Here is a 16,799-nt window from a genome sequence, read left to right as displayed (position 1 = left end):
TTGTTCAGATTGAACGGTAGCTTCTCGTTGCATCACACCTAAACCCGCCTCAAAACCAACGCTGATTGGACGTTCGTTTAACGAACTGCTCCAAATTTTCTTTATCGGAGAGATGCCAGACTGATCTGCGAGTGAAAATCTGAAACTTGCGAGATCAGGATGGTCTCACGAGGCTAGAGTGGGACTCCTTCCAGACAAAAAGCTGCAGTGTGCAGGGCACACTTTCCATGCTGGAATAAGGCATGATGGGTCGGGGGTATATATCTATGGGTCGGGGGGATTGAATCCAGGGATTTGAGGCCATGAGTGAAAAGAAGCTTCCGTGTTTAATTGATTGACTCGACACCGCAGTTCTTACTATACATGAGTAGGCCTACAGTCCAGCGTTTGAGAACTTGCATGTGCACTGATTCCAGTGTGAGGCTGGTTGGGTCTTGGGTGATCAGAATGAGGGTGACGTTTGATGTTTAAGCAAAGTCCTTTTAGGCAAGTCCCTCCACTCTGCGGACATATTGCAACGCTTTTTGGGCACTCATCGGGCATCCATTTCGGCAGAAATGCACGTGCGCAAGGCTTCACGACACCAATCTTGCTCCAGCGGTGAGATCACAACACATGATTGGCACGATGTCTTCACAACACACTAGAGTTGGATGTCTCGAGACCGGTCTTGGTCTCGAGACCACTTTTACGTGGTCTCGGTCTTGTCACAGTCTCGACCGTGTTTGGTCTTGGTCTTGTCTTGGTCTCGGATCCCTCGGTCTTGTCTTGGTCTTGCGGTCTCGGGTCGACATAGTGGTCGGGAGATTTGCAAAAAATATGTCCATGATACAAAACATAACATTCGATAATGCAACATTAAATTATTTCGCCTTTCACGCCCTTCAAATGCAACCTTTCAAATGCAACCAATCAATGACACATGTATTTTGTTGTGATTAAGAAACTGGCGCTCATTCAATCAAAAGACGCAAGTGTAGCCAGCGCGAAACCTTAGGTTTACGTCGTAGCTGTCAGTCCCAGTCAGACCTAGTAATATAATGTCAGCGAATTCCGCCATCATTAAATTTGCATTCACGGAACATAAAGAAATTTGCAGTCCAGGGGCAAGAAAGAAGCATTCTGCAAAATGCAAGTTTTGCAAAGTCTCTCTCTCTCATCATTGTCATGCAATTGCTATAGCCTACATAGTTTATCTCACCCAGTCTACGAAAACATTTACAGTGAGTGAGCTCACAGTCACACACATTCATGACATGCACTGTCTCTGCATTGTTCTGTCTGTAGTTGAAATAATACCTTCTTAAATTTAATTTAAACTGGGACTGAACCTCTTACCCCAGCAGGGTTCTCAAGTCTCACGCAATGGGCGTGAGACACACGCAATTCAACAAGTTCACACGCTCACACACCACACCTTGCATTTCTCACGCAGAAATATTACTAGGGATGTCAAGGTATCTGCATAATTATTAGAGGAGGCGCAGGGATACGAGAGGATTTCTCGCAGGGTTCAGAACTAGCGCACCACTCACCAGCAAAATCAAAAAAATAAATAGCCACCGACATCCAATCAAAAAATAGTAGGCTATTCGTTGTATCCGGGTAAAATTCCAAAATAGCACATCCCCTCCCTACAACCACGTTATGCTTGTGTGGGGTTACACGTTTAAGATTTCAAAACTGCACCAACATTCTTTTTATTCAGAAATTCAACTGTCTGTCATTTGGTAAACCAGCCTACTTATGGTACTTTACAGGGTGTGTAAATCAAGCCTTTTCACGAACATTTGGCCTAGCCTACTTTATGGCAAAATTATTTCTTATCTATAAACTAAAATAAACTGTCGGTCATTAAGAAAACCTAATGATTGTGTCGTTATAGCTTTGTGTAAGCCAGACATCAGCAACGTTCATTTTACACGACCAATCACTCTCGTGGCTGCCTGCACTTTCCCTGTCGTCACGGCTGCAACTTTCGCACTCCTTTGTGCTTTTTAGCGCCGTGTTCATCAGGTCGCGGGACACCCATCTGATCCTCCATGGACCATGTCTACAATGAATGAAAATTAGCTTATTATTAACGAGTGTTATCAATTTGAGCGAGTATGCTACACATAGGCCTACATTTTTTTCTAAACATAGAGGACTGCTGCAGACAATGACCTGCCAACCACCATAATGTATAATGAACTTGCTGTCCTCGGTTTCGGCATGCACATGCTTAGTCTAATGATTCAGTGACAATATAGGCTACTCAAGTGAATAAAGCAATTAGCCTAATAAATAAAATATTTGTCTCACTCAGTACATATAGGCCTACATCTCGTAAATTGGTGAGCCATAGAATATCCCAGCGTCACGATTATTATATTTCAAGATTCCAATCTATCCCACCTAAATATGAAAAGTTATTTCTACTGACATGCTTCCTGGTGACATAAAAAAAACAAAAAAGAGACATAGGCTATGCATTATACTTTCCCAGACAAAAAAAAGATATAGGATGTATAGATTACAATGACAAATTCAAGGTCTCAAAGGGTTAATGCTTCTTTCCAAATTTTTATTTTATAATTAGTGAGTGAGTGCACCCCCCCCCCAATCTCACTCCAAGCTGAGCTCAAAACTTGAGAACCCTGCCCCTGTATGCTGCTCTTTTTCAATTGATGCAAGTTATGGTGTAACACCAGAGACTTTCTAATGTGGAGACACAGCACTCAAAAAATCCTCCATAGAAATGCATGGGGCTAGTTTGCAACGCCAATATGGCCGTTGTCTACACATATCCCACCCCTTCCTCGCCAAAATGTCGACATGTGTATACATTGAGCGAATCATGTGGTGTGAGTTGACTACTTTGAGCCAATTATGTGCTGTGTTGTGCAGACATTGTGCCAATCATGTGTTGTGAACTCGACACTGGAGCACGGTTGGTGTGGTGAAGCCTTGCGCACGCGCATTTCTGCTGAATAGGATGCCCGATGAGTACCCAAAAAGCGTTACAATATGGCCGCCGAGTGGAGGGACATGCCTAAAAGGACTTTGGTAACACTAGCTCGCTAGCTGTTTTTTTTTTTTTTTTTTTGGTCTCGGTCTTGGTCTCGGTCTCGTCTCGACTTTGTCTTGGTCTTGACTCAGTCTGTCTTGGCCTTGGTCTCGTCTTGGTCTCGGTCTTGATACCCTCTGGTCTTGGTAGTGTCTTGGTCTCGGTTTAGGCGGTCTTGACTACAAGTCTACAACACACCACATTATTGGCTCAATGTATTCACAACACAGCACATTATTGGCTCAATGTATTCACATGTCTACATTTGCCGCGGAAGGGGTGTGATTTGCGTAGACAACTGCCATATTGCCGTTACAAACTAAGCTCATGCATTTATATGGAGGGTTTTTTGAGTGCTGTGTCTCTTTATTAGAAAGTCTATGGTTTAAGTATGAATTGTTTTTTTGTGTTATTTGACTATAATATGTAATATTGATCCTTAACATGGTGAAAAGCCTAATATACTGTAACTTGTCACTGTGGCATAGTTCTGAATTTGTGTTTATTTAAGGCCTCAACAATGGTCCTTTTGGTCACAACATGTGATTTTTGACCTGTCCAATCAACAAAGAAAAGCATACCTTGGAGGTAAAATATGGGTCTAGGGACCCGAGTAATATTTCAATGTGACTTTTTCAGAGATATTGACAGTTTATGAGCTAAATATGACTATGATACTAGATTTAAATGGACTTAAAATAATAAGAACATATCAAAATTGGATTCCTTGTATCAAACAAAGTAGAGAAAATACATTATACAACAATTTAAGACTAAAGGAAGCTGAGATATAATCTTTTCTCTTTTCAGCGGGGGCCATTTTGGATTTTATGGATAACTGCCACTAGGGGGGCCACCCCAACTTGTATCCATGGATTTTTTAAAACCTTAGGCCTATACCTAACACCCTGCCAAAAATCAAAAACTTATCCAGAAGTGCCCAATCTTCATGATTTTTCACATATTCCTTCCCAGCTATTCAATGCCTATTTATTCATCTCCCGCTCTAAAAAAGTGAAAGATCCTTGAACGCTATGCATGTGCTCTGAAATCATTGGTCGGTATATAATTTGTACTATTCATTATATAGTAAGTCATGGAAATTCAGGTTTTTTTGTCAGGGAAAAGTCATGACGACTTATATTTGACATAGAGTGGGAACCCTGAAAGTCACAACAAATGTGAGCGGGGAGGTACCGAGACGAGTATTGACTGTTGGTGTAACACACCAGAAGAGCTAATAACTACTGGATGTATTTTTTATTATTATTTATTTCCCACACAGCCTCAAGTTGAGTGAGCTTGTGATGCAGTTGTATTGTAGCTAATGATGAAACTACCTTCTTCTGTCAGCAGATATTTACTGTCCAAACAATGCTCTAATAGGGGACATTAGGAGTCATGGGACATTAGGGGTATGTATACTTCAGACAAAACATACAACTAGGACAAGGATTAGGGACATGTTCAATAACAAGTCCATATCAACAGTTGAGTACTCTTAAGGACAAACTGTAAGTTCTTTTTCTACTCTTTCGCAGAAGAAATATTTCCTGAGTGACCCAGGAGAACAGTTTTTCAGTTGTGAACTTGGAAAAGAAAAAACATTCAAGCAATCATAGTAAAAAAATATAAGCATGTTATTGGATCCATAATGTTATAAAAGTTCATAACATGACTGAACCATCTCATCAACCAACATGGCTTCCTTCCCACAATTTTTTACCCGTCGTTTGGGTTTGAGTCCTCTCCTTTGTCCACATACAGGAACTACGCAAGGAAGTGTCTGACTCATTTGTGTTGGCCTGTGATGGCTGGCAACTGTGCAATTCAGCTTCGATGAATAAACACATCTCATTATTCCGAACTGTGGGTGTGGGTATGTGCTTCCAGAGCACTCTGTGCCCTTTTAACTGCAACCTCAAGCAGGGAGCGGTCTTTCAGGACTTGATTCAAGCTCTCTGAGTCCATCTCCAACAGCATACCTACAGATACACACAAACCGTACACATACTGTACATTACAAAAGCTCATTATATAGCTCAGTAATCAACACATATCCATAACATAGGATATTTTTGTGTGCTGTCTCTTTAAGAGGAGCAGCAACATCTTAAAAGGAGTGACATGTTCGGTACGGTTTTGTGCAGGATCTTAAACACAACAAAGGTAAAAGGTAAGGTTGACTTTCAAATATTAGTACAGAGTTACAACTGGCCAGCTCACCTGTGATGTCAGCTGAGTGGGTGGGGTCTATCTGTTTCACAAGGTTGAACAGTTTTTCTCCAATGGATTCTGATTCAACCTCAGAATCAGAGCTTTCAGTCATGTTGGTCCTCTCCTCCCCCTGCCTACTTACACAAAAACAAGGGGACATAAAATGATATTCTATAACTAGAGCAAGGTTATTGACATGTTATTTTCTATATTTTTGATATGTTGCTGATTGGATCATAAACGGCCACAGCAATGAAGAAAAGTGATTGATAATGACTGACTGACTATTATTGTGTTACATGCTTCAAATGTAAAGCACCTTGAGCTGCATTCTGTGTATGAAAGATGCTATACAAATAAAGCTTATTATTATTATTATTATAGAGCAGACAGCAACAATAGTACAGAAATTCATGCATACATACTCAAGGAGCGTTTTTAAGGCAATGTTGATCTTCTTTTCCAGCAATTCAGGATCTGACAGGATTTGAAGAATGGCCTCCTTGTTCTGTTCCAACAGCATGCCTGTGTACACAAATCACAAGTGTAATCATGTTCAACACTTACTGAATGGCATGGACTGTGTCTCATCACAAAGAAAGGTTACCTGTGATTTTGTGCGTGTGGCCGGTGTTGTGAAGGTCGATGAGGTCGTAGAGTCGTTCACCCAAAGAGTCCGAAGAGGCAGATGCCTCCTCTACCTCAAACACCACCTGACTGAGAGACAGAATCATGATCGTGAGTGCATGTCACCGACACAACATCTGTGTTTGAACACTGAGACTGTGGCTTGATTTTGTATGTTACCTGTCTGGGCTGAGAGCCTGTAGTGCTTTGCTTATTCCATCGTTAAGGACAGACTCATCTTGTAGCATCTGCATGATGACTTTGTCAGGCAGTTCTAGCATCATCCCTACATCCAGTCAAAACAAAAGGGTCTCACCACATAACCAATCATAGCACAGATCTGCATATCGATACTCCTCAAGCAGCATTATATAACAACGCTAAGACTATTTTAGCATAAATTACAATTGCAGTTTAGAAACAGGAAATACACTGTGGGCAATAACTAACTCTAACAACATAGTGTAAACAAATGGCAAGTGGTATAATTCCTCACCTGTCAGTTTGCCCGCGATTTCTCCATGTTTAGAAAATATTCGGTCATACAGTTTCTCTCCAAGTTCGTCCAGATTTTCCTCCTCATTCATGATGATGCATCAATGTATCTAGCAAGTATTTTGTAACATCTGACTGAACTGCAGCTAGCTAGATTTGGACTGTATTCCTGTTTTACTCTTTATAAATACAAGTTACCTTGGTAGTATTGTTGTAGCGTTTCCATTACAATTTCCCGTAAAGGTTAAATATCCTGAAAAATGTACTTGTAGATGTGGACAAATCATGGGACAAATCCATAGCAGAGTCCATAGTTATTTATTTTGGCGCACAAGAGTGACGTAATTAATCAGTGCCGAAGTATTTTTTTGTACAGACGCAGCGCCAAACCGTCCGCACCAAATAGTGCACTCAGAAAAAATAATAATATACCCGATTTCCTTTATACTCAGTACTAATACAACGAACAGTGTGCTACATTGATGAAAAATACATTTTTGAATTAATTTTAGTTTAATCATTTTACCGCTTTTCCCAAATAGCAATAAGATGCAGGGGCGTAAGGATCTACAACATTTGACCGGATGCGAAGGTAGTTCCTTTTCCTCCCCCTTCCTGCGCTGAAAGGTAACGTGGTCGGTTTTTCTTCGCTTTAACCTGTGTAATTTTGTATCTATTAAGATATTTATCGTTGTTTTCATGTTCTTTTTACACCGCAAGAAGCATAATAACATTTCAGTTTTCTAAACTCGATTGCATTGTGAGTACTGGTGCTCTTAATTTAATGTAACACTTCACGAGGCTGTCGGTGCCGCACTTACTGAAGACTTGAGGCCTTGCTTTCTTGCGTACTCGTGTGCTGTCTGGGAATTAACGTTAGCATAGCCATTTGTGGGACCATACATAATACTTGTGTTTCATAGTGCAGATGTATTTTTAAAGTTACGTCATCTTTGGTTTAACACAGTTATGAAGCTGTTTGTGGTGTTGTAAACATCTTCCTTTTTGTAACGTATGCTCAAAGTTAGTTGGCATATTTGTTAGCTTATCTTAGCCATTAGTAGCTAGCGTAGTGTCACCCGTTGATATAAGGTAATGCTTATGGTGTTTGTCTACTGTTTTTCGTAACATATATTATAATTTTGGCTGTAATGGTAAACTACGTTCATATTCACAGTTGTAATGTGTTAAGAATTACTACAAGTGTGTCAGCTTGCGGAACTCTAATCAAACCTGGTGACAGTAGAAATGGTCAGGCTCCCTCCCTGCTGCAATCACTTCCGCCACTTGTTATACATTATATTGGATTGATTTAAATCCACTTTTTCGGATAAACCATTGGTCTTAACCTTTTAGGAAGTCAGTGTCACTACATATGGAAATGAGTGATGCATGCCTAACTGTTTCTCCTCTTTGCATTTGCAGGTAAAGATGTCGTCTCATCTGCAGTGGATGGTCATCAGGAACTGCTCCAGTTACCTCATCAAGAGGAACGGACAGACTTACAGCACTGTAAGTAAAATGTACACATAATGTTGCACATTAAATGTGATCCTTTAACATGCTCTGCCAGGTGTGTTTGATCAGCATCACTGATAGAAAACGGCTGTCTTATGGTGTAGAGAGCTGAATGAATCTGAACTGTGATTAAGTACATAATAAAAGATTTGACTAGCAACCTGAACATTGGTCTCTTATATACAATACTGAAGGTGAATTGCACACTGTAAGTAATTTAAGAGTAAGTCCATTTGTTTACCCTTTGTAGGAGGCCAACAACCTTAAGTCTCGCAACTCCTTCCGCTTCAATGGTCTTGTGCACCGCAAGTCTGTAGGAGTGGAGCCTGCAGCTGATGGAAAGGGTGTGGTCGTTGTACTGAAGAAGAGAGCAGGTATCAAGCTCGATTACAGCTCTACTCATTGGTGCACTGTGGCATGTGACTAGTGTTTTGGATGTGTAAGTTGATTGTATTCATGGGTGTGTGTTTCAGGCCAGCGTAAACCTGCCACTTGCTATGAGAAGATCACAATCAACAAGAACGCCAGAGCCACACTGAGCAGCCTGCGTCACATCATCCGCAAGAATCACTACAGGAGAGACCTGCGCATGGTACGCATATCTACACATTTCTTGCCTTGAGCATGCGTGAAATGAGAATGATGGTTACATTCGTGTACACTTTTGATCATTGTGTTTTTGGAACAATTTGTGGACACACAGATTAAGTCTACATGTTTAATAACTGCATTGCATTTCCAGTCAAGCAGTAGGCATATTTCTAAGCTAATTTACACACAGTGCTGTGGTGTTTTAAAATGACAGCCAGCTACACCTGCACAGGGCTTTCAGTTCTGAGGCAATGTGCCTGAATTCATGTGTGGGCAGTTTTTAGGATTTGAAAATGGACTGTTATATACCTTACATGGGCGTCAAATGATGTGTGCAGTATTTACTTTTGACCAGCTGATGCACATGGCATTGTGGCCATGGTGACTGATGGTTGTGTTGCTCCCTCAGGCTGCCCTGCGTCGTGCCAGTGCCATCCTGCGTAGCCAGAAGCCCGTGGTGGTGAAGAAGAAGCGCACCCGTGCCGCCAAGACTGCATAAGCAGCCAGTCGTGCACCATGTGTTATCTTCAAATAAAGACATTTTGTTCAAAAACATCCAGTTTTTTTGTTAATTTTTTAGCACACCCGCAATAATCTAATTGTTTTATCGTAACCCCTATATTTTGGGGTATTGCAGTGAAAATGGAATTAAAATGATTTTGTAAGTGGTGAGGTGGAATACTTGTCATATGACAAGCACTAGACACAATCCAATTGCAGATAATACAGGTATAGGTACTTGCATGCAGCACCATGTGGTCATATTAATTACCACTATGCTGTACCTAGTTTGCTGTCTCTGTCTGTACTTCCAGACTTTTGAATCAATTTTTAATTTGTATTTTAGTTTGGCAGACCTGAATCAATGTTCTGAAACGTGACTGTTCAGTAGACTTTGACAGTGCATCCATTAATTGTCTTTGCCCATGAATAGATGGCTGAATGGGCATACTGGGACCAGGGGGCTCTAAAACCCAAACCTCTGGGTGTAGTCTACTCTTCACCACTCATATCTGAATGGGGCCCCTTAGTTAACTACCATAGGTATTAGCTTAAGCAAATAGCATTGTATGTCTTAATAGGACCCTTCAATCATATACCATGTGGTGTTTTCCTTACCTCTGATATCAGAATATCCTGACTGTTTTTTTTCCGTCTGTGATGGTGTAGTTCTAGCATGCTCACTAGCCAACCACCAAGGCCAAAACTAGTGATAGTCAAGATATAATGTTAAACATGAATCATTTCACTCATCTTAATAGAGTGAGGGCAATTAAGTGTGAGGTGCACTTTTATGATCTTTTATAAGTCGAATCAAATTAAGTTTCAGTGACTTTTTCCATCAGGCTCTGATTTGTATAGCAATGTGCTCTAATGTTTATAATTCTGCCATTAGGGAAATTATGTCCACATCAAATTTATTCACCGTTTCACATGGCAGGAGTAAACCTGGTTGTCTGCTGGACAGCAGTGATCTATTTCTCACAAAGAATCATGGGAAGGGCAAAATGGAAGCACTGTTAATTACACAGCAGAGTGCTGATGGCCTGTTTGTATTGATCCCTGTGTGAGAGGAAGCGGTGATGCAATCTATTCTGTGCGCACTCTTTTAGCTCAACTGTGCATTGTCACAAGCTGAAACCTTTTAAATTAATTTCAAATGAACTAACAGGTACAAAAATGAAGCACAATATGTTGCATGCATTTATAAAAAAATATATGCATAATGTGCAACATATAGAAAACTAAAATGAAACCCATGTTACATCACACCCCCTATTGTGTGACCATGTGGAATTATTGAATCAATCAGTTCACAGTTGAGCCGCTGTGAACTGAAGTGCATATGTGTGTGTGTATGGCCAGGATATTGACCAGTATTGTGGGACCTCTGCACATTGGTGCACGGTTGAGTGTGATCGAGGGCCCCACTGCTCAGATGCGCGTGTGGCTGTCCAAGCATGCGGTGGTGCGTGTGTGTGCTGGCGCTGCTGCATGTATGCATGGCCTTTGAGCTGCAGGACACCATCCATGCGCTCATCGAGGAGAACATCCACCTGCACGACCAGCTGGAGAACCTGACCAAGGCCCTAAGAGAGCTGCGACAGCTGCTGTTGCACAATGCTGGAGGTATGGCCATGTTTCTCTCTCTCTCTCTCTCTCTCTCTCTCTCTCACACACAAATCCTCTCTTATTCTGTGTCCTGGACATGTAAGATTTGAACAAGAGTTGTATGCCATACTAGTTATTCCCGCTCCCTGTGTGTATTTCTGTCTGTCTGCGCCCCATTATTTTTTCCCCATTCCCCTTCGTTCCTCACTCTCTCCACTCTCTCTTGTTTTTGCTCAGTCTGTCCTCTATGTCCTCCAATCACATAACATCTCTCAGTCTTTTTTTGTCTTTGTCATCGTCTGTCTTTTATCCATCCAATGGCACGTCAATATTCAGCTTCACTCAATCTTTTACATAGAAGATTATTATTTATTTATGATACATGTATTTACCACAGCACTTGTTCCTTTGTGTGTGTGTGTGTGTGTGTGTGTGTGTGCATTGCTCAGACTGTGTAGAAGAATTGTTATCTTTTTATGACTTACAAACACAAAAATGCTGTGTGCATGTGTTGTCATCTATGCCCTCCAGAACAAACTACTGTCAACCAGGAGGAGCTTCAGCATCTCTGGGAGGAATGGTCTCTACATGGTAAGGAAATCCCCATGATCTTATCCCCATTCCCCACTGCTCACACTAACACTGACACCCAGCTTACTTTGTTATTATTTTGCTTTTTTTTATGATGGAAACTAGAGGGCATAGGATCACATTGATTGGTGATGTCACATTTCCTCTGCCCATATAATGCATGCTGAGTATTGACTTCCATGTCAGCACTGGTGCATCATTTGGAGGGTTCAGCCATAGGGTGCCTGCTGCTGTATAACATCTTTATCACAACAATTCAAGAGTTCATTGGCCTTTTCATTTGGTACCCAAGCATCAGTACCCTGTTGCCACGAAGGGAGTCGGATGAGATAGCTATGAGCTCAATGAGATGGTGACATATCAGACAATATTTAGGTGCCCAAGTAAGCCTACCAGTTTTAATAAGACATAGTATTGTTTGACTCTAAAGAGTAAAACATTTTTTTTTTTAAATGTGTCTATCTTGACATTTATCTAAGTGCCTGCTTTGTGTGTGATTTGTTTCAGGCATCAGCCCTGATACACACTTCATAATCGAGCAAGCCCTCTGCCATGACCCCCATGACTCAGCCGCAGACCTCAAAGACTGTACCCCACTCCTGCTCCTGGCTCTTCTGTTAGCCACCCACCTGCTGCTCTGATGTGCCCCCCTCCCAGCACACTGACACTGGGAGAGAAGAAGAGAGAGTTCCCCTAGACCTCAGGAAATCATCACATTTGAGCCTCTGGCTGTCTAATTGCTCTGTGCACGTGAATCTCTGCAATCAATAATTGTCTAGCCACAGCAACGTGAGGGCATCAGAGGCTCACGGGGAAAGCTTTTTTTTTACACAGCATTTTTCTCCCCATCTTTTAGTCAGTGCCACATTTCTGGTCCATCTCCTTTAAGTAGGTGTACATGACATCTTGACAGGATAATACAGTATTAACTTCCTGCTTCTCTGGGGGTTTGTTATGTCCTGCAACAACTGTGTTTAAGACCAAATCTGCTGTAGAATGAGTGGGGTAATCAATGTGTCATAGGGATTAGGACAGAATGAATGCTTTGTACATAGCCTTTGTATTCATCTGTTCTTACTTTGCTTTATTTGTGTGTATGTGTATGTATGAGTATACATCTTGTGTGAATGTGTGTGTAGGAGTGTGGTAATGTAATGTAGGAAATCCCTTTTCTGCTACACGCTTCAAAAGAATATGTGGAATTAGTGTTATGTCAATCAAATCTTATTTTTATACATTATATAAGAACCACTGGAAATAAAATATAAATAAAGTATATGAAATATTTGTGACGGGGACGTTTACATGGACTGGTGTGTATACGTTTGGATGATATCCAAGGAATTTCTCTGGTATATTTTTTCATTTTTATTTGCACAAACACATCAAGGTTAAAAATACAAAACTGAGATATCAACCACACATTATAGCAGGGGACCTAAAGTCAATACTAGATATTTCAGGAACTAAGCACATGCTTTCAGGAATAAATACTTTACCTAATTTACATAAGGAACATATTTGCATTATCAGGTAATAAATTCATAGAACATTTCTGACTGAGAAACCGTCACACACGTACACTGTCAACATGGTGGAGAAGATCTCACAGGGTTGTGAACTCGTGCTAAGATGTGCCATGCTTTTACTCTCTGCCACATGAGTGCTTGTGCTTATGTCTGTCAAATGGAGAATGGAACCATCCAGTATGCTCAATAAACAGTGATATTTGATATGTTCAAATATAAATTCTCTGATTCTAAGAATAGTACACACAAACACACGCACACGGGATGGACCAAATTGTATTACTGTCGATATCCTGGTTGCATTACTCCCCATGATCAGAATTTGTCATATCCCAATATAGGTGATGGCATGTTGATATGTGTTGCAAGGTGGGCAGCTCTCGTGTAGAAGGAGAACAAGCATGACTGAATGCTGAGTTCAAACTGTACACGAGGAAGTGGAGTTCATTGCTGATGATGGTCAGGATCAAGTTTTATTTGTTGTGTTTATGCGGATTTCAAAACTGTAAGCTGACGTGACTTGTGGCTGTGGAAAATACTAAGGTGAATAGTACTATTGTAATAACATCATTTATATTATGGTCGCAAAAAAATACCATAAAATATGTTATTGTAAGTCTATAACGCCCATCCCGAACACACACACACAAAAGATTTGCTCCTAACACATGTAAATGACCAATAGCTACTAGGCTATGCACTTCCATACCAATGTTAGCATATAGGTAAACACATGAAGTAGAAAGAAAATGTTCCTTGAGCACTGAGCATGTGTATTGCTAGTGGAGAAATTCCCAAACAAATAGATTCATGTCAAGCTCTGTTAAAGAATGAAATGAACTGACAGCTTATACCTAACCTTACTACTGGACTCTGCAATGCCCTTTGTCTGCAGGTTTAGCAGCTCTAGGTATAACATCATCACTATGAGGTCCCAGTTACTATTACAGTGAACAGTTAAGAGCTCATTCAAACCATTATTCTTAATTATAGGAATGACTATAGGACTTATAAAAACAAAACAAAAGTTGCATTTTTCATACTACACATCCAAAGGGCAATACCAGGCAACTGTCGCACACAGAAACATATTGGTAGCTGACTTTTACCACCTCGAGCATTTAATGGTGTGTTTATTAATATGTATGCTTGGATAAGAAAGCTAAAACGAAAAACTGCATTAAATATCATGTTAGTAATGGTCCCCCTGGTCTCTGCAGCTGCAGAGATAACAGCTTAGCCAACAAAGACTGACCTGACAACCATGTCTGCTTGTGGTTGGTGTGCATATGTGTGAGTACGTGTTCATGTGTACATGTGTACATGTGACGCCTGAGAGAGTGTCCAGGTATGGTCAGGTATGGAGGGGGTATCTAGTCTAAGTCCAAGTCACTGTCGGAGTCGCTGAGCTGCGCGAGGTTGCTGTTCCGGATGCTTCCATTGGCGCCGGCGTTGAGTGTTGAATGGGCGTACTTGTCGGGCAACAGGCCGTACTCCTGCAGCATGGCCTCTACGTCTGTGGCGTAGAAGTCTTCGCCGAGCTGGTCGCTGACACGCACCAGGTTGCCCACCAGCTCGCCGTTGCGGTACATCAGCAGGGCGGGCAGCGCCGAGGTGCGAAACTGCTCGCTGGTGCCGATGTCTGAGCCCAGCACGCGGCAGAACTTGACCAGCGGGTACTGCTGGGCCAGGCACAGCAAGCAGCCTTCCATGGCCTGGCAGGCCAGCACCTCAGGCTCGTAGATGTGGATGATGACCAGCGTGCCGCGACCCTCCTCGTCCACCGCCTGCAAGAACTCCTCACCGCTGCCGATGTCCACCACCTGGTTGAAGCGCCGGCCCCCGTCCAGGGCCAGCCGCATCTCGGCCATGCGCTGCTGTCGGTACTGCTCCAGGAACTCCTCATCGTCTGCGTCCTCATCCTCGTCCTCATCCATCTCCTTCACTCCAAGCTGAGAGCACAGAAGACATACATGAACATTGGCAAGGACAGTAAATATATCTATTTAATAGTCACATTCTGGATGACTATATAAGGGTAGATATGTCAAGATACATCTTCCACATCTTCCAAACTACCTCACTCTACCATGCTCACACACCTTGCCACGGATTTTGTCCTGCAGCTTCTTTTGTTTCTCTTTGTCCTTCTCTTCATCCAGATGTGACCGGCAGGTAATGCTCAGCTTCTTGATCAGTTTCTCCATCTCTTTCTTCTGCTCCTTTTTTTGCTCTGTCTCCAACTGTTTGTACTTCCGCCAGTCATTTATCACACCCTTTGGTCCTAGGCAAAACAGACAGAATGAACAAGACCGCTTTTTTTAATGGCTTTTTTAAAAGAGCCCAAATCCAGTACCACACAGGTGATGTATTCATTCAGAGGTGATGGGAGTGAGACAAAAACTTAATAAAGGAGCAACAAACAAGGGTTTCAGCACAGGTGTCATTTTGGTTCCCCTACTCCCACTTCCCAATTTACACCAATATCATCCAATAATATTTAACCCCACTCTGGTGACTGGTGGTGGGTCTGGATCTAACAAATCAGGAAGGTCATTCATTAACTTACCTGTGTTGACAGCAGAGCCATCTGGACTGTAGTCCACCTCTGGCTCCACCACTGCCTGGTCACGGATGGTTTTAGAGCCCATTTCATCTTCCTCGTGGTCGCTATCCTCATCCTCACTGCTGCTGCAGTAGTACTGCAGCTTCTCGCCCAGGAGCCTGTCATCCAATGTAGTCATGGCTACCTGAGATGATGCACAACAAAGTTGTAAAATTTCAGTTCAGTGATGTTCACGTTTGAAGCTCCAGAATGACAACAGATTCAAACACAAAGGTCGTTGGAAAATGCCACAATAGAAGAGGTCAGAAAATAAAGCACTGTCTAGCTACAAGTTATCCAATTATTAATAGCATACAAATAGGTATATAAACTATCTGTGCACTAAGCTCTGTCTTCACTTGCATATGGATTTTTCTGAATAAACGCTACGTCTACGATGCAGCTTACATTAATTGATCTGCCAGACAAAGCAAAAACAAAACAACTGTTAATCCCCCTGCACAGATGGTCTATCAGAGATGGATGCAGACATAATTATAAAGACGGAGTAGGGATGGCTCTATGCAATTCAGAGTAGGGCTCCCCATTTAGCTTATGACTACAGGACACCAATAAGGACCGGTGAATCGTTTCACATCTACCATGAGATGACACAAACGTAATACTAACAAAACTGCACACACACTGTTTACTAGTAAACAAATGTCGCTAGAGAGCCCATACACAATTTGCAAGAAATTCTACAACTCGGCGGTTCAGAGACCATAAATGACCATGAAAAGCGATTTACTAATGACAGTAACGATAATGGACAGTGGGCCGAAGCTCACTAACGTTAAGCTCATTAGCCTAAATTTGACGTCTTCTTATCTAAACTTATCTGGCTATATAGGTCGATTCAGAATGATTACATTTCCTCTTTGTCAATTTGACACGTCTAGCTGCTATCAAAAGTTAGATTTACTTAACGATGGCGTAATGTTTAGAATTGCGTACAACTCATTTGGTGTCTCTGCTAATGTTGTAACGTTAGCTAGATAGCACTTCCTTAACTAGAAATGTTACCACTAGCACCGCTACCCATTTATAAACATGTAATTGCAATGTACCACATTCATATTGACACCCAACGTACTACAGCTTTTCCCAAAAATATTGCTTGCAGTCGGCATACAGCCAAAACATCCTCTTGAGTTATCATTAGTTAACGTTAAGTTAACGTTTACTTAGCAGCTACTAATTTAGCTGTGTGCTAGTGATGGCTACCTTTAAACGTTATATCGATAGTAGTGCTAACCTTCTAGTGCTTTCGCCAACGAATGTCTCTTGTCTGTGTGGCATTTACCATAGATAAGGTTCACAACATTGATCACAACATCAGCATTTGAATAACTGTCTTTTATGTAAAAACCGGCGTCTTACCACAATATATATATTTGGAAATATCCACAGTAATCCAACTGCTGTCTTACGACGTCCAGTCCACCTCACAAGAGCAACGCTA

At 41.6% G+C, this 16,799-nt stretch overlaps 3 protein-coding genes across 4 annotated transcripts; 1 reads left to right on the top strand and 2 right to left on the bottom strand.

Moving 5' to 3' along the window:
- Positions 1-4,665: 4,665 nt before the first annotated feature.
- Positions 4,666-6,708, bottom strand: LOC143122798 (uncharacterized). 2 transcript variants are annotated; one of them, XM_076283686.1, is made up of 6 exons: positions 6,390-6,708; positions 6,074-6,179; positions 5,874-5,983; positions 5,692-5,791; positions 5,276-5,403; positions 4,666-5,034 (listed from the first exon to the last, which is right to left on the bottom strand). In XM_076283686.1, exons 1-6 carry the CDS (start codon positions 6,478-6,480, stop codon positions 4,907-4,909), a joined length of 663 nt encoding a protein of 220 aa, XP_076139801.1. In that variant the 5' UTR covers positions 6,481-6,708; the 3' UTR covers positions 4,666-4,906. The 2 variants fall into 2 exon arrangements, with proteins under 2 accessions (XP_076139801.1, XP_076139802.1); XM_076283687.1 differs by having other exon boundaries at positions 5,276-5,400.
- Positions 6,709-6,949: 241 nt separating this feature from the next.
- Positions 6,950-9,052, top strand: rpl28 (ribosomal protein L28). The gene is made up of 5 exons (XM_076283685.1): positions 6,950-7,015; positions 7,814-7,900; positions 8,157-8,280; positions 8,380-8,498; positions 8,907-9,052. Exons 2-5 carry the CDS (start codon positions 7,820-7,822, stop codon positions 8,994-8,996), a joined length of 414 nt encoding a protein of 137 aa, XP_076139800.1. The 5' UTR covers positions 6,950-7,015; positions 7,814-7,819; the 3' UTR covers positions 8,997-9,052.
- Positions 9,053-12,553: 3,501 nt separating this feature from the next.
- On the bottom strand, positions 12,554-16,799 carry pdcl (phosducin-like). Its single transcript, XM_076283684.1, has 4 exons — positions 16,718-16,799; positions 15,299-15,479; positions 14,832-15,013; positions 12,554-14,681 (listed from the first exon to the last, which is right to left on the bottom strand). The coding sequence occupies exons 2-4, from the start codon at positions 15,471-15,473 to the stop codon at positions 14,103-14,105; spliced, it is 936 nt and encodes a 311-aa protein (XP_076139799.1). The 5' UTR covers positions 15,474-15,479; positions 16,718-16,799; the 3' UTR covers positions 12,554-14,102.

The sequence above is a fragment of the Alosa pseudoharengus genome, unplaced genomic scaffold (genome assembly GCF_046254945.1).
Source record: "Alosa pseudoharengus isolate Yale_2024_CS ecotype anadromous, Long Island Sound unplaced genomic scaffold, YU_APseudo_1.1 YU_APseudo_1.1_scf_14, whole genome shotgun sequence".
Lineage (NCBI taxonomy): Eukaryota > Metazoa > Chordata > Actinopteri > Clupeiformes > Clupeidae > Alosa > Alosa pseudoharengus.
Note: the sequence above shows the minus strand (reverse complement) of the source record. Positions and strands in the feature narration are given on the sequence as shown.